General features: G+C 38.3%; 1 protein-coding gene across 1 annotated transcript; it reads left to right on the top strand.

The window, feature by feature from the left end:
• The first annotated feature begins 517 nt into the window (after positions 1-517).
• Positions 518-14,992, top strand: LOC101042532 (aldo-keto reductase family 1 member C1). Its single transcript, XM_003939061.4, has 9 exons — positions 518-657; positions 2,806-2,973; positions 3,901-4,017; positions 5,289-5,366; positions 5,816-5,938; positions 9,021-9,130; positions 9,407-9,572; positions 12,917-12,999; positions 14,754-14,992. The coding sequence occupies exons 1-9, from the start codon at positions 574-576 to the stop codon at positions 14,794-14,796; spliced, it is 972 nt and encodes a 323-aa protein (XP_003939110.2). The 5' UTR covers positions 518-573; the 3' UTR covers positions 14,797-14,992.
• Positions 14,993-21,449: the final 6,457 nt, after the last annotated feature.

The following is a 21,449-nucleotide window of genomic DNA, read 5'->3' as shown; positions in this document are numbered from 1 at the left end:
ACACAGAAGGAATATTATTTGACATACATTGTCAAAATATGATGATGGAGGAACTCAGTGTGGTCTGTGAAACATCATAGGAGAGGAATCACAGGAGCTTCCACTGTATTCCTTCATTGTTCCTTCCTTCTGCCTATTTCCCCATGTTAATTTCACTATACTAAAGATAATTAAGATGGTCTCTTTAATTATAGGTTGAGTCCTGTATTATGGTACAAACAAAAAAGGCTTTGTAGCTGGAGGTTTCAATAGTCTTATGTAAGGTCACAATTTGTTCTACAAATCTCTTTGAATAATTTATGTCATATATAGAGATTTGGAATAGCAAAAATCCTTCAGAGAGAAATTAATGAGTGTATCATGACCATATAAATTTTCTTAGATAAGAAACAGTTGAACTGGATTCAATTTTTATCACAGCCCGTGAAAAACTGCCTCTGTACCGCATCTCACATGCCATTGGTTAACCAGCAGATAGTGTGTCCGGGGGCGTTGCCAGCTCATTGCTCTAATAGCCTGTGAGGGAGGGAAGGAGGGAGAAAGAAACATTTGCCAGCCAGGCCAGTGGCAGAAATGGATTCGAAACATCGGTGTATGAAGCTGAATGATGGTCACTTCATGCCTGTCCTGGGATTTGGCACCTATGCACCTGCTGAGGTAACAATCATGTTTTTAGGGTTGAGAATTCAAAGGAGCAAAGCTAGAATAAGTGGAAGCTGACCGGGTTTGTGTTGTCAGGTTTGTGTTCCTACATTGCTCTGCATAAATCCCCTGGTCTATATCCCCAGGTTAGAGTGGTACTTTATGCACAAAGAGAAACTGTCAGTCTTTGTTCTGCTTTGCACTCTGGTCACAGGATCGTCTACTGCTTCTCTGGGGCACTGTTTTGTCTTCTGTTTATGTTTATTTCACAGCTTGTCAGAGTCTGTAAAACTCAGCAGGAAAAACACTGCCTGCCTGCTCCCTCTCTTGAAGATTGATTGCATGCAGTGGGAGTGGTTTCTCTGTTTCTTTGTATAGTCGAAGAGATATTCACTTCTTCTAAGAAGACACAATTCAGAGGAATCTCTATGGTAAAATTTGGTGGAGATGGAGTGCATGAAGTCTGTGGGGACAGTATCATGGTTCTGATGGGCGGCCTTGAGCACCACACAGTAATACTGCACCTGGACTAATGAGAGTCTCCCATGTACTACTCTCAGCCCTGGGAAAATTACCTCAAAGGATAAAATATCCTGTTTTTAAGAAAAAAGAAACTAGAACCTAACAAGAAAAGTTTAAATTCTTTGTCTTTGTTAATATGGGTCACATTTGTATCAAAATACTGTAAGAGGATTTTCTGGTTTCTCTGACAAGAAAATTAATGGAATGGATTTTATTTTCTAGACTTAGTTATTCCTACACTGGAAGAAAACTTGTATCTCAAGACTGTCTTGAGAATACAATGTGTGTGAATATGGACTAGTTACATAAAATTTGAGTCTCACATTTCTCATCTATAAAATATAAGAATTTACAAGGGGACATTTTGAAGACCACTGACAGGAGTGTTTTATGTTGTAATGTATATTACAACATATGTTGTAATGTATATTACCACTGACAGGAGTGGTTTATGTTGTAATGTATTTGGAGAGGAAGTAAAGATGAGGGCACCACAGAAGCTCCCACCCTGCTAAGCCTGTGAGTGCTCCTACAGCAGAGAAAAGATCAAGGATGGTAGGAGAAGAGGGCTGTGAGACCACTACCTAGTTCCTTGTAATTTCGTGGAAAAAAGAAAGCCTCTGAAATACTTTTCAGATGAGAGAATACTTTCGTTTCTGTTTTTGTCATTTAAAAGATATACTTTCAAATCAGTATTTAAATTTTTACAAAAGTCAGAAACTGTACATTTCACTGCCATCATGTTTTTCCTAAAAGAGTTGTCTTTAATTTATGGAGCTGAAACCCATTTTGCTAATAACTGACTTCTTGCAGTCGATTTCTTGTACATACCAGTTAACGTCCTTAGAGTACACATTCTTCCTCCTAGTATTTAGTTCTGTCATGCAGACATAATGGCTAATGGCTGTTCAGAAAAGACTTAATAGACTGCTATCCATAGATGTGCCTATTTCCAATATAAATCTGGCTGGTATCTGAGAAGGCGGATTTCTCACTATTTCCTAACTGATAAGGATGGTGGCTGTAACTGCTTGTGTGAACTGTGGGGTTTCTGTGCACCTGCTTTCCTTTGGGAGACTGGAAGTTTTGTGTCTTCTAGGCAGAGTGAATCAATCCAACCAGTCCCAGTCAAAATCTTAGGAATGGAGTATGCAGAGAGCATCTCTTGTAGACAACATTTCACATACATTGTCAAAATGTGATGATGGAGGAAGTCATTGCGTTCTGTGCAACATCATAAGAGAGGAATCACAGGAGCTTCCACTGTATTCCTTCATAGTTCCTTCCTTCTGCCTACTTCCCCATGTTTATTTCACTATACTGAAAATAATTAAGATTATATTTTTAATTACAGGTTGAGTCCTGTTAATTTTTCCAAAAAAAATCACTGAACCTAAAAGTGTTTTGGGGAGACTGCCAAGCCATTGTTCAACCAGTGATTTTTCTGGGACTTCAGAAGTTCCTGCTATGCTTAATCCTGATTTCTAACAGAGAAAGACCCAGGCAGACAGCGACAGGCTTATGATACAGAACACATCCTAGAAAGAAGGAAAAGCTGATTTTTGTAAATGTCACTCCTTGTGCCTGAACTAACTCTCAGGCACATGAGTCAGAAAATACTACCTTTGATTGCTCCCCCAGGTTCCTAAAAATAAAGCTGTAGAGGCCACCAAATGGGCAATAGAAGCTGGGTTCCGCCACATCGATTCTGCACATTGTTACAGTAATGAAGAGCATGTTGGACTGGCCATTCGAAACAAGATTGCAGATGGCAGTGTGAAGAGAGATGACATATTCTACACTTCAAAGGTACTGTGCCTATGATGAGCATGTATGCAAATGTATTTATTGTGATTGTGTGGAGGTGGCAATTCTATGAATGGATCCATAGTTGTGGGTGAATTGTGTTTATTCATTTCAATTTATTCACAAATATTCATGTATTAAAACTAAAATCAAAGGCAGGAAATGAAGATTACTTTCTCCTCTTTGCATTGTTCAAATTTATGACTTCAGGACCCTTTACTTTCTTGAGTTCAGCACAGATCAATATAGTTTAACATAGGCTATAGAATTATAGAAAACATTAATCATATTATGGTATTTCTTACCTCTTGGGTAAATTTTTTATATTTGTTATGATTCTAAGTTTCCATTATCATCTGAATTAGAGAGAGAGAGAAAGAAATATGTGTGAGTTCTGTGAGTATTAAATAATGATATCTACATCGTCTTAAATTGTGTCCAGCCCAAGTTAGCATATTAAAAACTGTGTTTGTCTCCTCAGTTTCTAAACCCCAAAGATACTTATTCTTGCCCATTGGACTGAATGGATGAAAGAATTACACTATTAAAATGAGTTGTAAAACATACCAAAAACCATTCAGATAATGAGTATGCTTGTTATTTGATAACAACTTTTACCTTTTGAGTATTTCATTCTGTCATTCAATATATATAATAGCTATATATTCAACATAAATAAAATTCGTTAGGATATGACAGAACAAAATATTCACAAATATTCATGAGTTAAAACCAAAATCAAAGGTGGGAAACAAAGATGACTTTCTCATCTTTGCAATATTCAAAAGGTATAACAAGAAGAAACAGAATAATTTGGACTGTGGTCATCAGTTTTGAAGTAGTGGAAAATGTCTAAATATTAGGTGGAGCAAACTAGAAAAACAGGGTCAAGTGTTCATCAGCACAACTTCTTTTCTCTAACATCTGCAGCTCTGGTGCACTTCCCATCGACCCGAGTTGGTCCGACCAGCCTTAGAAAGGTCACTGAGAAATCTTCAACTGGACTATGTTGACCTCTACCTTATTCATTTTCCAGTGTCTCTAAAGGTAGGCAGCTTGTGTCATCAAATGAATTTCACTTCTGTTGTCAGCATAAATACTGTTTTCATGGATATTTGAACTAAGGCTTTTTCTTAGGAGGACATAGGGATTATAACATGGAAGGAGAACCCTAAATTTAACTCCTAATTTCCTTTCTGTTGACTACATTTTAAATGCTTACTTCTCTGATACATGTCTACAAGAGAGTGCAGAAACCTCAAAGGCTCTGCCTCAAAAATTTGAGGAAATGACAGTCGTCTCCTTGAAGGCAAAGGTGTTAGTTATGACTCCTGAGTTCGCCTCTTGGGATGTTCACAGACACAGAGTTTCATGAAGCCATGGTGCCCAGGAAAGCTGCTGCACATGTGATGCACAGTGAGGTTCCATCTTCTGGCCTGTTTTCAAGGGGACGTGGATGTGGTGGAACTCAGCCCGGGTGGGTTTTAAACTACAGACCTTCATGTAGACTTAGGAAACCTTGTTGCTTCTGCTCGCTGTCTTTTCACACTGGAATTTTTATCTTTGTTTAGCCAGGAATTATTGTATCATTCATAACTTTTGATTTAAAGTTACAGAAAACTACTCAGGCTAGTTAATGCAAGAGTGTATTAGGTGTGAAAATGGGAAGTCAAAGCCATGGAGACATTTAAGAACTTAATAAAAGCTCTAGAAATACATACTTTCTCCATCCTTATCTCCGTCTTATTACAAAAGCGTTTTTTTTTTCCTTCAAATATTTGTTCCAACCTTTCAAATTGGTGGCAATGACAGCTCTGGAACACTTTAAAGCTCATACTCATTACCATAAGAGAGCTCCTGTGGGTCTCCCAACTTCCAAAGTAGCCTTGTAAAGCACTTTCATTGACCACGACTGGTTCACGGTCCTGTCCATGGAACATCGCATGTTCAGGGAGACAAAGAACTCTGATAGCGGCACCTGGGTCAAAAGTAGAATCCATTATTCCAAGATATCAAGGTCTTTTGAAGAGACACATTGTCACAGAGAAAATTATAGAAGCAGAAAAAAGTAATGGAAGTCAATGAGGACACTCCATTAGGAACCAGAAAGATGGTATTTATTTATCCATACGATAGTTGTAAGAGGTTAGAGGAAGCCTGTCTCCTGAAGACATTCCTTATGCCTTCTTGTGTAACACACATTGGAGCATTGCGTCCCTACGTCGTGGAAGATTTGTGTCCTTAAATGTACCTGAGAGCATGGCTATGTGTGGAGAAATTGATTTGTGACATCACTAAACTGATTGATTATACTTCAGCCAGGGGAGGAGCTGATCCCAAAAGATGAAAATGGAAAAATACTATTTGACACAGTGGATCTCTGTGCCACGTGGGAGGTGAGTGCATGGAGGTGAGAACACAGATAAGAAATATGAGATGGGAGACATCTGGTTCCTATTTTCCAAGGAAAAGAATGAAAAATGCACCATTGAATCAAAAACTTAGGATTTTTAAGAGGTAGTTTTTGTGAGCAATGAGGAAAAACAAATCACAGCAATACAAAAGAGATGTGGAGGAGAAGAATTGGGGGTCGGGAGGACTGGGATCCCTTTTCTTCCCTGTGCATTAATCTCTCCAGTGTCCTAAGGAGGAAACAGAAATTCTTGCTCTTGCTTTCACTATCTTCTTGCCCACTTTTCTGTTTTATTTTTTCCCTTTTAAGAACTGCTGCTAGCTAGGTTGACTGTCATTACCTTGACAGTTATTACTTTCACAGTTCTATTTTACATTTATCTTGATCTTCAGTCAACTGCGAAAATGATATCTCACAATTCCTTTTTCCCAGGCCATGGAGAAGTGTAAGGACGCAGGATTGGCCAAGTCCATCGGGGTGTCCAACTTCAACCACAGGCAGCTGGAGATGATCCTCAACAAGCCGGGGCTCAAGTACAAGCCCGTCTGCAACCAGGTGAGCGCCCTCAGCCTCCTCTCCTTTCTGTTCTTCATGCCCCTCTTTCTGTCCTATTGCCAAGTATCCATTCATTCAGTCCCACTTTTCTTTGTGAAGAAGATTTGCGAGCAAAGTCTGTCTAGAAGGGCATGGAGGGCCCTTACTTGTACCCTGCTTAGAAAAGTCTTAGCAGAAAGGTGGGGTGACTTTAATGCTGAATTGTGTTATATTTAGGGGAGGTCAATTCTATCAAGCAGGCCAAAGATTGTCGATTAGATTCAGGTAAAAGTGGGGTTACCCCTAATCTGTGAAAGATGACCAGAGTGAGGATGGGCAAAGGTGATTTGGAGGAACTGTGCATAGATATGAAGCCATGAAAAGATGGAATGAACAGTGCATGAGGAGAGAGTGAGAATAAGGAAAGAGAGATACTAGGGTTCACATGGGGTCCAGATGTCTCAGTGCCTCTTGGTATCTGTGCTTTCTTGACCAAGGGCATAGATACAATAAAAATTCGCTGCAGACAATGAAGTTCATCCATGGTAGAAAGAAAAAATGACCTGTGTATGAAGACACCTGTTCACAGTGGGTGAAATCAACACTGAGGAACATTTAGCAGAACATGGAGCTGACCTAGGACTGCAGGTGCTCCAAGTCTGCTGCTCTCTTTGGAGTGTGTCATGCAATCAGCTGTTTAAACATATCTACTCTATGCATGGTTCTTTCATAGCCTAGAGATAATTCCACCTTTGCCTTGAGTCCTGACTGACGATTCCAGGCCTCTTTGATCAAATTGATGCCCCCAAATGTTACACACGTTTCAGCATTGAAATCACTATACCTTTCCCAGTAACTTAGACTTTTTTATTCTATTTTACTTTTTTAAAACTTAGAGTCGATGAGTAAAGATCTACAATGGAAATACATAATGTATATTTGTGAATTTGGTATAATAACACAGTGCCGTGATAATTCAATAAAAGCACTGAGAAATTAATGTGGTTTTAATATTAGTAGTTCTTCAATTTTTATTATGGCAATTTCCAAACTTTCCAAAAATTTGATAAAAATAATACTGAATACCCATGTTACCATTGACATTCAAAGTCACTCATTTACTAACATTTTCACATTGTTATATGGGGGCATATCTGCATCAATACACATAATGTTTCTAGAATCTTTTCAAGGCAAATTATAAAGATGGCAATCGAGCCCTAGAGACATCTCATAGGAATGAAGATATTCTCCCAGTTACAGTGCCATTACTATGTCTAAGAAAATCATCTCTAGTGTCCCCATGTCATTTGGTATCCAGTCCATATTTGAATTTTCCATTGTTGAATCAAAATGTCTTTTGTAGCTCTTCTTTTTAAACCAGAATTCAATTGTTTTTATATTGCTGTATTTTGATATTGGTTAACTTGTTTTTCTCAGTTTTCGAAGGTTTCTGTAAGTTAGACGTTAAATGTGAGTGATTTATTACATCAGCTTAAACCTTTTGGGCAAAAATAATGTTTTTATCATGCCGTGTTTTTCAAATTGCATCACACTAGACTGCATGCAATCTCAGATTGCTCCACTTGTGGGGAAGCTAATTTCAAAAATTTGGTTAAGCTAACGATGGTCAGATTTGTTGATCTTAACACATGTTTTCTCTTTAACAATTACTAATAATCTTCTGGGGGATAATTCTCAACAGAAGAAATCATATACCCATGACACATTTTCACATCTGATTGAGTATACATCAGTGATTTGAATGTTTTTTGTATTGTATTTCTGTTATCTTATTTGTCATTTCCTTGGGGTTTTTACATAATCATTTTTAATTTTAATGACGTTTTATTATTCTTACCTGATATTTTACTAAAAATAATTTCTTACCAAGTAAAAATAATAAACTATTATTCCTCTAAGTGAGGTTAAAATCAACTTTTCCCTTCAATTAGCAGTGTCCTGAGAATGTAATTATTGTAATGACCGCCGTTAGAGTAGACAAAAATTGCCATTCTTTTTCTCATTCTCTCACTAATTTCTATAGACTCAGAGATTTTTGTCCCTTGATTTTTAATTCATTTTACTTAATTATTTTTTCAGAAACTTTTCCTCTTTATTTAAACATAAAACACATTTACAGCATGCAAGTTAACTTAAAATTAAATGGTGTCTTCCCAAACCAAGTATTTGTAAATGTATCTTCAAGCACTGAAAATAAACCAACATATTCCAGAGGTAGACTAAGACCGTCACCTCATGTAAAATGGAGCTAAGCACAAACTGAGAGTTATGCACAGCAGGTAGTTTTCTTAAGTTAGGTGAGTAACTTAATTAATTGCCATGAATAAATATTATTCTCTTATTTCACTGAGTTTTTCTTCTGAACCATCTATCATTGCCATTCAGAGGAACGTTAATATATCCAATCAAAAAGACACTGCAAATTGAAATGTGTCAATATCCTAGATGATAAGAAATTTTAATTTTTAAGAGTAAGTGCTGTGTTTAATGACCTACCATAACAAAAAGCAGTTCACTGAAAACAAATGTATGAAAATCTTGGTACACTTTATGAAAGTCTGAAATCATACATAGAAAAGAGCCATCAAGATATTTTTTAAAAACTTAACATTATATATTCTGAACCACATGCTAATTATAATTCATTGTTCGTTACACAGCACCAATACCCATTTTACTTAATTTTTAATGCTCACATCTACTCATTAGGTTGTTTTTGTCTTTGAGAACTGCTGTCATGGGTCTTTGACCATTTTCTTGATTTCTGTCACAATTTGATGCTCAAGTCTCAAAAAATCTGACCCCATCCCAGCTCTGAAAATGGCCATGTCTCCTTCTAGTGGTCAAAGTTATTTAGAAACCGGGATTGGGGTAGAGAGTTGCTTGTGCTCAGAAATGGCATTTCTATTTTCTTAGGAGAGAGGGATATAAAATTTATTTTTATGAAAATGATTTATTGACAATAATATTCTGAGTTCAGTTTAATGTTATATATTATTCAGCTTCTTTCACTTCAGTCATTTTTATACTAACATAACTTTTGGGTTATCTGATGCTTTTCCGTCTTGGTCATCTGCAGGTGGAATGTCATCCTTACCTCAACCAGAGCAAACTGCTGGATTTCTGCAAGTCAAAAGACATTGTTCTGGTTGCCTATAGTGCTCTGGGGTCCCATCGAGAAAAAACATGGTAATAAGAGCAGCAGGAAGTTTACTTAAAACACTGCATTTTGATAAAAGTTTTTAATAAGATCATGCTCAGTTTCCTGGAGTTCACTCACAGCTGACTTGGGGTGAGGGAAGAAGAATCTGCATTTCTGACGAGATCCCAGGTGATGCTGCTGCTGTTCAGTGGCCTCACTTGAGAAGCTCTGGTGCAAAATGAACATCTTAATCTGTTTAGGAAGGCTCCTAACAAACTGTATGCCCAGCCTCAGGGCTTCAGCACTTCTGCCTTTCCTTCCAGGGTGGATCCGAACTCCCCGGTTCTCTTGGAGGACCCAGTTCTTTGTGCCTTGGCAAAAAAGCACAAGCGAACCCCAGCCCTGATTGCCCTGCGCTACCAGCTGCAGCGTGGGGTTGTGGTCCTGGCCAAGAGCTACAATGAGCAGCGGATCAGAGAGAACGTGCAGGTGAGGAGCGGGGCTGTGGGCATCGGGGCTCCTGCACTGTGTCCTTCACACATGTGGTTCTTGTAAGGCTCTCAGGACACGCTTGGGCCAGCTCCATTTCTCTGTGATTTGCTATATGAACTTTTTGTGTGCATTATAAGGGTTTCTTCTACTCTACCACAGGAGAGGCAGCACAGGTGGAGAGAAATAGGATGAGATCAAAACCAGAAATTTGGGTTAGCATTAAGCCAGTCATATCCATATTCCTCTGCTAGGGATATCTCCTTTAAGTTTTCTGTAATGAGGAGTTTGGTTAGACATTCTTTAGTCTCCAAATCATCGTGGATTTTTTTTCTTTTATTATAATGTAGTATAAATTTCTTATATTTTTTCTCTTAGGATTTTACCTTTGCCAAGTACTTGTTGTTTAACTCTGCCTGTTTTTTCTTGGGAGTGGAGTGGGGGGTCATTTGTTCTTATTTTTATGTGTAGCAGACCATAATTATACCTATACCTAAGGATGTAAGACAAACCCACTGAACACAGAGGCTTAATGAGCATTTATTGAGCTCAATATTCCATGGTTAGAAAATTAGCCTGGGCTCAGCCTAAACTTAGTCCAGTCCTTCTATTCCTGGCTGGGCTCTGTGTGCAGGGCAGGGAGGCTGCTCTGCGCGGGATGTCCACGGGGCATCTATCTGGGCACCTCCCTCTCCTCCACGCAGTTCTTTATCCTCCAGCCATCCAGCCCAGGCTTCACCTCAGCACAGGACACTAGCCCAAGGCAGTGAGTGGACACATGCAAAGCCTTTTCAGGTCTAAGCTCAGAGAGCTGCCACACCATTGCTTCTGGGAAATTCTATCACTTAATGCAAGTTACAGGACAGGTCAGACTCTATTACGTGTATGATATGTGTGAAATAATTTATCAATGGGTGTACATATATTAGTATATATATTTGATATACTATTTCATATATTAAGAATGCATCCAAGTATTTAAATAATTAATATCCAGAATCCATATCTATATATATGTTTTCTAATTAGTTGTGTATATATAAAATATATATCGTATATAATATAAACATCATAAAACATGTTTTATATATGACATATATCATGTATATGTATATATGTCATTATTTCTAAAACATTAAGTAAAATCAGTGTCTATAGGATACTCTGAAATAGTGATACAGAGAATGAGAGAGAGAGTAAAAAATGACAATAAAACGATGAATCTAGGTAGCAGCATTTATTGTATTATTTAAGAAATATTTTTAGACATTAGAAAATCCACAAAACAAAAAGGTAAAGTTATTAAAAAACTGTAGAAATTACCAGTATTTATACACACGTGTATGTTCTCTAATTAAACTATTGTATATAGACATATATGATATATGGTATATATGTTATATAATATATATGTTAATTACCAACCAGACACATATATGTATTTATTCTGGATATTAATTCTCTAGAGACTTGAATGTTTTCCTGAAATAACATCTCCCAAATTTTACCTGCGTTGTCATATTCTCTGTGGTTATGTTTTCACAAACAAAAGTTTCTATCCCTAATGTAGACTAATTTTGCATGCCTCTTTCTTGTGGTTAATGAGTGCTGCGTCCTATCATATATTGGAAATATCACAATATTTTACTGTGTTATCTTACAAAATTGTTAATATTCTCTCCTTGGAAATTTGGTTGTTAATTCTATTGGGATTGTTTTTTAAAATACTATGTAAAGTAAGGATCCAAACATGCACATCTAATTTTTGAATTTTTAGCAAAATGCCCCACCAACATTTATTGAAAAGTTCATATTTGTTCACATATCTTGATTTTTTTTTTTACCTGTAACATACATGAAATGTCCCTGAGTAATTATCTGGCCTCTCTTCCATCTTCAGTTAACTTATTTACTTTTCTGCACTATGATGTTGAAAAGTAAGTTTCACTTCCAGTATGGTACAAATATTTTTCTAACTTCTTCATTTGTTTAATAATATCTTAACTGTTCTTGACTAATGTGTTATTTAAAATTTTAAATCATCTTATTAACTTGCACAAGTGAGTAAATGTTTTATTCTCTTGTTGACATTGTAATAAACCTGCAGATCAATGTGGAGAGAACTGAGCCTTTGACAATATTGAGATTTCCTATTTATGTTCATATTATGAATTTCCCACTACTTATTAATAAATGGTATTTAAATAAATCTATCATTAATTTCATAACTTTCTCCATGAATTCATCTATATTTTTAGATTTATTCGTAGAGTACTGATAATTTTCATAGTTTTTGATAACTTGTTATTTTTGTTTTGTGGATTTTCTAATGTATAGAAATATCCAAAGAATAATGCAAGGAGTGCTCTTACCTAGATTCATCAAGTGTTACATTGTTATTTTTTACTCTCCCTTTCTCTCATTTTCTGTATCACTCTTACAGTTTCCCTTTGGATTTATACACTTATTTGATTTAATGTGTTAGAAATAGTGACATCTTTTAGATATTTATAGTCTCCCAAGTTTACACAGTGAGTACTCGTGCCTTTTGAATGTGAAATCATTAGCATTTAGACAATTATTGGCTTGAGTTATGCTGAAAACTAATTTTTCATTTTATACCTGTTCATTGGATAGATATTCAACGTTATTAATTACACTTACTAAATTATGATAGACCTTATAAAATTTGCCTCTAGATTCTTGTGGATCTTCTAAGTACATGACACTATCATGTGTGCACAAGGTCAGCTGTTTCTTTGTTTCTTCTTCTTCAGTGTCTTTTGAGATATTCTCTCTCTCACACTCTTTTTTTTTTTTTTTTTTTTTCTGAGATGGAGTCTCGCTCCAGCCCAGGCTAGAGTGCAGTGGCACTATCTCAGCTCACTGCAACCTCCATCTCCCAGGTTCAAGCGATTCTCCTTCCTCAGCCACCTGAGTAGCTGGAATTACAGACGCACACCACCATGACCAGCTTTTATTTTTATTTTTATTTTTAGTAGAGACGGGGTTTTACCATATGGGTTAGGCTGGTCTCCATCTCCTGACCTTGTGATCCACCTGCCTCAGCCTCCCAAAGTGCTGGGATTATAGGCCTGAGCCACTAGGCCCAGCTGAAATATTCTCTTTGCCTGCAGTGTTATGCAGTTTCAAAATATTTTATGTGAGAATGGATTTCTGTTAATTTTTTGTCTGGTTTTCCCTAGAGAACTCTTACATAAGTTTTGGAGATGTATCAATCTTTTAAGTATTGCCTCTGCACCCTACTGTCTGATTTACCTGGTTGTTCTCAATGGGAAATTATGTAACCTAAAAATAATTAAAGATTTGTATTACTTTGATAGGTGTTTGAATTCCAATTGACTTCAGAGGACATGAAAACCATAGACGGCCTAAACAAAAATATTCGATATTTGACCCTTCATGTGTAAGTAACTTTGGTAAAGGGTGTCCTAATTTGTTTTCACAGATGGGTGTTTGGCGTGACCTCCACACCAGGGGCACAGAGGCCAATGTGAGTCAGAGGGGAGACAGGAGCTTTCTGGAACTCTCCTCCTGGATTCACTCCAGAGCTCTGTTTTCTGGCAGTGTGAGTGGTCCAGGGTCAGCGTGGGTCAACCCGTGACTCTGCTTCCCTGACTCCACGGAACTTTCCAGAGCAGGCAACATCATTGCTGAATCTGCACTTCCATATAGGCGTGGTGTTTCTACAACTGTCTAGCGAACACGCTGTGGCTCCTGCCCATGTGGCCACGTTAGAAGTTCCCAAAGCTGTGCATATATCACTTTCTTCACAACCTGCTCAATTTCTTACCACAGCAAAGGCATTTACATTAACCTTGTGGGCCAGGTTCCAATTCCCACCTCCTTCATATGGAATTGCTTTCTAGATCCTGTCAATTAAGCATTTTTAATCATTTCAAACCTTTTTCCTCCTTTTCTTTGCATATTTTCCCATGACCCAAACACTGCCTTTGCCTCCACAAAGTCTGTCTTAGTGGAGTGAATAGCAGCACTTGGCCTTGACATTCTGCAATATAAAGAGCTCAGCGCAGAACATTAAGAAATTTAAAATCAAATAGAAAGTATGGATGCAAAAGCACCCTTGTTGGAGATAATTTATAACCAATAAAAGACGCTTACTATTCGTCTATGTTCTAAAATTCTAGGATTCATAGAAAATCACTCATAAAGAGTGAAAAGAAAGATACGTAACTGCTGGCAGTGGAGATTTTAACAAGTAATAGAGATAATGAGATAATGTGTGAAAAAAACAAGCACAATGGCACATCATAAAAACTCAAAATTTGGTAGATATTATTATTAGTATTTTTTTCATTTAGAGGAAAATAAATGAAAGAGGAAATGATAAAAAGAAAAGGAAAAGTGGCAAGCATTAGAACTTTTCACAACCAATTATTTTTTTTTAAGATCATTAAATCAGTACTAGCGTTATTTAGTAGAACTCAAATATGGTCTAGAGTAAACCCCTTGCAAGCTTCCAAGTGTTTGCTCTTGGCACAATCACATAGGATAGCCTCGATTCTCTAATTAACAAATTGTAGCTGTACGTGTGAGCAGTCATTTATCTGTGTCTTTATATTTTGGGTTATTTCTACCTATAGAAATGCGTATGCATTGTAGCTTCTCGGATACTGGACGCTATGTCATAAACAACAAATTGTATTTCTGAATTTAACAAATGTGTTGCATATGATAGGCAGGTAGTAAGTAATAAGTGAAGTAATAAAGTATAGTTGTTACCAGTATAATTGTCACACTCAAAATTGTTTATTAGTGATGAGCATATAGCTTGTTTATTCCTCTTCAACGTAAGGCAGAATGCATTCCTCTTTTTACTGAGAATTTGAAATAGGAAAGATTAGAATATCTCTTTGCTCTGTTGACAGATATTGAGAAATATGTTTGAACATTTGACTTCGTGTGTTTTATGTGTTAAGTTTCAGCCCGGGGAATAGAATAGAATTAAATGATTCTTTATTTTGAAAATACAGATATAATAAAGTCACATTCATTAAACTAAGAAACACAGATTCTACAGTGGTCAGAAGATGAACTTCTAACAGCCACACTGGTGGCAGCTTGCTAGAAACCACTGTACTATCCGCTAGTAACGGAGTCATTGTCATTCATAGTATGTTTTTTTCTTTCTCTTTCCAGTCTTGCTGACCACCCTAATTATCCATTCTCTGATGAATATTAACATAGAGGGTGTTTTATGAGGTCTACCAGAAGCCCTACGTGTGGATGGTGACACAGATGACGTCTCTATGCTGGTGACTGGACACATTGCCTCTGGTTCAATCCCTCCTGCTTGGCAACTTCAGCAAGCCACAGCAAAGCCCAATGACCGGAAAAGAAACAAAATAAATTTGATTTTTCATTTTGAAAAAGTTAAATGCTTTCTCCTAAAGATTCTTCACATACTTTGATCTCCAGAACTTGTATGCTTTCTTTCCTTCCAACACATTAGTGCCCCCAAATTGTGATTTTCCTATAAGTTGAGGATCGGGGGTAGAAGGTGATAACAACCATTTAAGATTCATTTCTGGGGTGGGAGCGGGAAATTCATTCCTTTCTGGGAAAGGGGCAAGGGGCAAGTGGTTACCAGTCAGTGTCTCTCTCGCTCTTGTAGAAAGAAGCACACGCAGCATGGAGTCTGGGGGCTGAGCAACATCAACAGGGTGATTGGCAATCCATGGGCTCCCTCTAGCAGCATGAGGGTTAGAGCTTCTGGAGCCTTGGGAGGAGGCATCCCTGTGGGAGGGGTGGTTATGGAGGTGGGAGAGCACCCATCAGGAAAAGTGATTACAAGTCAGGTATGGGGAGGTTGTATAGGAGAGAGTCGAGCACACCTCTGCTTGGAAAAATACATCAACACTCTTTTATTTGATAATTATGTCTTGTTCATCAAAGGAAACTTTCCACAATGTTTCAACAAATCCCACAGATGAGGGTCAGGCCTGGATCTTCGATGTGTGCCCAGTTATAGCATTAACCCTGTGGGTCTGTGGTGGGGCAGCACATCAAAGACATCATTGACTGATCACATTCCCCTGAATACCTCATACTAAAAAATATTCTTAGATTCTAAAAATGTGCTATTAATTTGTTATATTCAATCTTTTAAATGTTTTATACATTAAATAAGGCATAGTTACAAGTACAAAACACAAAATATCCCAAAGCCATGATGTATTACTCTCAAAACTTAAATGGGAAATAATATATCTAATAAACAAATGTTCCAAGTCTTCAAAAATATTTTGGAAACAGGGTATGTAAAATAGCACAGTTTTCAAACTTTAGTAAATGTTAAGAGCAACTCTTACAAAGTCATTTAATTCTTTTACATAATTTTCAGGGGAACCAAGTAAATCAGCTAATCATGAAAACAAGATTTTTATTTTAGACAACACTTTTGAAAACTCAGGATAATTTCATGTCTTAATGATCAAAGCATTTTGAAGAGGACAGTGGTATTTTACCTGGTCACACTTAATAACACATTTACTCTCAACTATTCTTACTCTGGTGGCCACATTAGCCCCATCAAAGAGTCTTTCTCAAGCCGTGTCTCACAGCTGACAGGCATCCCAGCATGTTTACAGCTCACGATTTTTCCATAAATTACTTAATCCATAAAATTGGAGGAATCCATCAACTTTGGAGTGCCCTAGACAAATTTTTTGGATTATTTTTGGTCTACTATCATTCTGTTGATGATCTTACATATTCTGTGCTTTAAATATCACCTCTAGACTGAGAAATACCCCCAAAATATTTCTAGCTCAGTTTTTTTCTTCCAAATTCTGAATGGAAGATCACTATGTGAACTCTCCGTCTCCCCATTAGAGTCTAATGGACATTCACACTTAGCGTGCCTCAAACAAACCCCATGTAATCCACTGCCATCCTGTTCTACTTCAGCTTTCTCAGTCTAAGTAATCTCTGCAAGAACAATCTCAAAAAAAAAAAAAAAAATTATTTCACATCTCAGAAAGTTGCTTGATGTAACTGTCAAGAAAAGATTGACATTTTGTTAAAATTTAGTAGCCAAGTGTGTAATGCTTAAGAACAATTTATAGTCTAAATCTCTTTAGCATGCATAACTTTTTTTCAAGATGTGAAATAATCATTAGGGCAGTCATTTGTAAATACTAAAGCTGCCATGGGCTTTTTTCCTAGACAAGAACTTGACAAGGGCATAGTTAAATTGGGTTTCAGGGGCAGGGATTGAGTCTCAGGAGATACTATGGGAGCCAGAGCCTCTGTCGGGGGTCCAGGACCTGGAAGAAGTAGCCCAGAGTAGCATGAAAACCCAGGCGGGGGTGGGGCAGGCCTCGGATTGAGGGGCAGTGAGCAGCCCGGAAACACTGACTGTTGTAAAGAATAATCCTGTCCTACAGCCCCCATTTGTCCAATGCAATGGACAGAATTTTTACATTCTCACAAAATTCGTATACCACATGTTAACCCCCAAGGTGATGATATTAGGAGGTTGGTACCTAGGAGGTGATTGTGTTATCGGAAGAGGGTGTCCGGGTTCTTGGCATCTTGAACAAAGAATTGGACAAAATGTGCCAAAACAAACAAACAAACAAACACACACACACACACACACACACACACACACACACACATACACACAAAAGAATGAAGCAGCAAAGAATGAAGGGGTGCAGACCCTACCTACTGGGGATCACAGGACTCTCACCTTTCTCTGTTTACTGGAGGCAGGGTAGCTCCTTGATGGCCAGGGATGGTATCTTTACCTGAAACTGGCTGGAGCCTTTGTTCCATGATCATTTAAAGCTAGGTGATCTCTAGGTGAGAGGAAATGAATTTGGTTAAGCATTTAATGGGAGCTTCAGGAGTTGATACTTATGCTGTCAAGAATGTTTATTATAGAGATCTGCAGGAGAAAAACAAAATACTGTTTGTGGTGTGTTCTAACATGCATGCATTTCCTTGAAGTCTTAGAACTGGCGACTCCACTTTGGTTTGGTTTGGTCTGCTGAGGCTTAGAACGTGAGCTCAGTCCAAAACCTGCCTCCCTCTTTTGGTTCCTAAATAAGATGGTTACAAGATGAAAGGCTACCTGCCTCCCCCAAATTTTGTCCACAAGGAAATTCCTGGTGAGTTGTTGAAACTTCACCATGGCAATGCAAAGTGATAGCTTATCTTCACAGGGCAGTCACCCTGGCCCACCAGACTCAAATACATATCTGATTGTTCCCCTACCCCATTTTGTCTGTGTTAGCTTATGTAAAGTGCAAACTGCCCACAATTTTTTGTTGTTTATGTGAAAACTGTGGCTTCTTAATATCCTGCCCTTTCCCCTTTAAAATTGGGGCCCTCAACATCATCTTCGAAGAGACCCAATGGAATAATTAAAATGCAACTGGCTAAGTTCACGGATGCATTTCACCTCCTCTGGCCCAAAGCACTCCCCATATTGCTGCTTCCACTCCAATTCACCCCTTTTGAAAAATAGCAAATGTTTCCTGATGAAATCATAACATGAAGGCCCATGTGTATGGGAACAAATATAATCAACCCAACGTTTTGCAAGGGCAGATATATTGAAATATTGTAAGGGACTTATTTATCACCTTAAAAAAAAGCAAAGATTTGGTAAAGAATTCCTTTCACAGTGTGCTTTCTGAAAATAAGGTGCCTGCTCATGATCTGCAACCTGGAGATTTTGTCTATTGGAAAAGACATCTAATAAAGGATTCCCTTCAACTCCGATGGAAGGGCTCATAAGAGGTACTATTGGTTAATTTAAATGCTGCGAAATTAGAGGGTATAGGTTCATGGATTCACATTTTTCACTTTAAAAAGACACAGCCTCTGGGTGGACTGTAACTCCTGCCAAAGACCAGCACCTCCAGCTCACTAAACATTGACTTTCAACCCAGGATTTGAAGCAGACGATGTTCCATAGGTTACGCTTGGACACAAGGTTGAGTAATTCAGACCCTGCCAAAACCAGGAAACCTTCTTCATTTACAATCTTGTTGGACATGTTCAATATTCCAATGGCACAGTCATTTAGCTTCAATCATTTAGATAGGTGTGGAATATGTTATACGTCATATAGAGGCTTCAACAAATTATACCCAAAAGGCCCTGAATGATATGATTACTATATTTTGTAAATAGAAATACCACTACTAAAACCAGAAAGCTAAAAATAGAATGGTGTCTTTTGTTCCAAGGTCCACACAGTAGAGTGATTCAAAAATAATAATAGGCCAGTTGTGGTGGCTCACGCCTTTAATCCCAGCACTTTAGGAGGCCGAGGAGGGTGGATCACTTGAGGTCTGGAGTTCAAGACCAGCCTGGCCAACATGGTAAAACCCTGTTTCTACTAAAAATACAAAAATTAGATATGTGTGGTGATGCAGGCTTGTAGTCCCAGCTACTTGGGAGGCTGAGGCAGGTAGAATCCCTTGAACCCGGGAGGCAGAGGTTGCAGTGAGCTGATATTATGCCACTGCACTCCAGCCTGGACAACAGAGAAAGACCCTGTCTCTAATAATAATAGCAAGATATTTTATGGCAAAGTTTTCTGAAGGTAAACATTGCCACCACAAGCGCCACTGGTGAGTATTCTTGGGGCAAATGGGAAAAGGGTTAAATGCAAGGTAGGTCATCTCATCAGTAAAGTACAGTACCTGTTTGCGAGTTTATTTTTATCTCCAGTCTGACATAATCCTCAATATGTTTTTTAAATAGAATAGGGATCTTATCAAGTAATTCAACTTTGTTCATACATACAGGCAGGGCCCAGAGAGATTAAGAGCACATGTGGTTTAAACACTTTTAATCTTTGGTTTGTGAATTGTGTGGTAAGTTGAAAATATTTGCCATTGAAGCCAGTGACTATTTGCCTCGAGGATAAATAAGAAGAGCTTCAGATACCTGCTCTGCAGGAATGAGTAGAACAGGCCCATCTGCTGTCAGGTGCAGACAGTTCTCCACCCTCGTCAGGGCGTTAACACTCACCAGGTGTGTTCATCTCAAAGCGTCTCCATAGTGTTAAATTCAAGCTCCAAGCGAATGTTGCTGACTCACTGTGACCAGGACTTTGACAGCCTGTCAGATCTTCTCGTCACCAGCCCGGATCACTGTACGTCTTCTGAGTTGCACAGGTGTTTTGCTTTTGTGTCGGGTGGTTGGAAAGAAGCGCATGAAATAGAGCCATTTGTTTTTAGATCATTTCATTTATGGATGCTCTTTCCTAGTGTGTCTGAGGCTGGTATCTGCCTTCCCAGGAGGTGGGGTGGGGGGGCCCAGCTGAGGACCTCATGGTGCACTCTGAGTTTTTAAGACTTTTCATACAGGGTGGAGTAAAACAAAATGCGCTACTCAAAGAGTATTTTTGGGTATATTTTGATATTGCTATTAAGAGGGGCTGCAATTCAGAGAGGCTACTGACACAGAAATAGCCCTGAAAAGCTTTCTTCCCTGGCAGAGATTTAAGTGCTGAGGAAATGGACCTAGTGAAGAGAAGAGAGGATAAAAGCCTTTCTCTGGGCCCCTCCCCACCTTATCTGCCTGATTGGATCAAGAAAAGATTAACTCCCAGGAAAAAACAGACTAAGATCCTGACACTTTAAAGATCTGACAGAGAAACTTCTCCACAGGCCAGGGTCTACCCTCCTGAGGGAGCTTGGGCAGGGCCTGAGAGGCTCACATCTGTGTAGGGACAGCCTTGGCTCCCCATATCACCTCCCCAGCAACGTAAGGTACTGTGGTCTTACACAACTACTATTGCATATGTGGTCCATCACTGACCAAAATGTTCTTCTGTGGGTTGTGACTATACATCAAATATAAGTGGACTAAATTCCCATATCAAAAGGCAGATAGATTTGCAGAATGAATTACTAAAAGCAGAATGCAACAGTTACGTTTTCACTATACTGTAACTTAGCAAGTATTCAGTAACTTTCTGTCTAAAGAAACAATCTCTGAAAGAGAAAAAACATGGATTGGGTGGGATAAGGGGAAAGTTTTTAATACATTTCGCATTGTCAATTAGACAACAACATCAGAGACACAAAACTTATACCACCTAAGCAACACACTGCCCATTCCCACACCCAATAATATGGTACTGGGTCCTATTATTATTATTACTAGTCAAAGAGGAGATATAAGGATAGCTGCCTAGGACAGAGATCTTAGATGTCCTGCAGCTGGCTTTGAAGATGGAAGAGGCCATGAGCAAAGGAATGCATCATCTAGAAGCTGGAAATACTCAAGAAATTGATTTTCCCCTAGACCCTCAAGAAGAAATGTAGTCCTGTGGATAAGTTAACTTTAGCCCATTGAACCAGATATTGGAATTCTATTCTTCAGAATTTCGAGAAAATTAATTTGTGGTGTTGCAAGCTATAACGTTTGTGGTAATTTGTTACAGCAGGAACAGAAAACTAACTTGGACATAATCTTAGCAATTCTCATTCTCTCTCTCCTGCATCACCAGTTTTTCTCTCTCTGCTAAGTTCTTCCTAAGAACACACATGCATGCGGTTTTGCTGTCATCAAAGAAATAATACTCATTTTGCTGCATTTTTCTCAGTGGTTGCTCAATTATCTGGTCCCCTTCCAGCCGATTATTTGAACATGTTCTACTCTCTATCTAATTACTCTCATCCTACACTTTGCTGAATGCACACCATCCTGACTCCCACCCCATCATGCTATCAAAACATTCTTGACTTTGTTAAGGTCGATAGTCAATCCCAACGGTCAATGTTGAAAACCCGTCTTACTTGTCCTATTAATGACATTTGACTCTTCCCTTCTGAAAACAAGTTCTGCATTTAGCTTCCAGGACAG

Source organism: Saimiri boliviensis, chromosome 8, assembly GCF_048565385.1.
Source record: "Saimiri boliviensis isolate mSaiBol1 chromosome 8, mSaiBol1.pri, whole genome shotgun sequence".
NCBI classification, from domain to species: domain Eukaryota; kingdom Metazoa; phylum Chordata; class Mammalia; order Primates; family Cebidae; genus Saimiri; species Saimiri boliviensis.
The sequence above is the reverse complement of the archived record's forward strand: the minus strand, read 5'-3'. Positions and strand labels throughout refer to the sequence as shown.

Coding starts and splice junctions, on each gene's coding strand:
- LOC101042532 (XM_003939061.4), top strand. CDS start 574: ATGGATTCGAAACATCGGTGTATGAAGCTGAATGATGGTCACTTCATG. Junction 2,974..3,900: donor ACATATTCTACACTTCAAAG/GTACTGTGCCTA, acceptor TAACATCTGCAG/CTCTGGTGCACTTCCCATCG. Junction 13,000..14,753: donor CGATATTTGACCCTTCATGT/GTAAGTAACTTT, acceptor TTCTCTTTCCAG/TCTTGCTGACCACCCTAATT.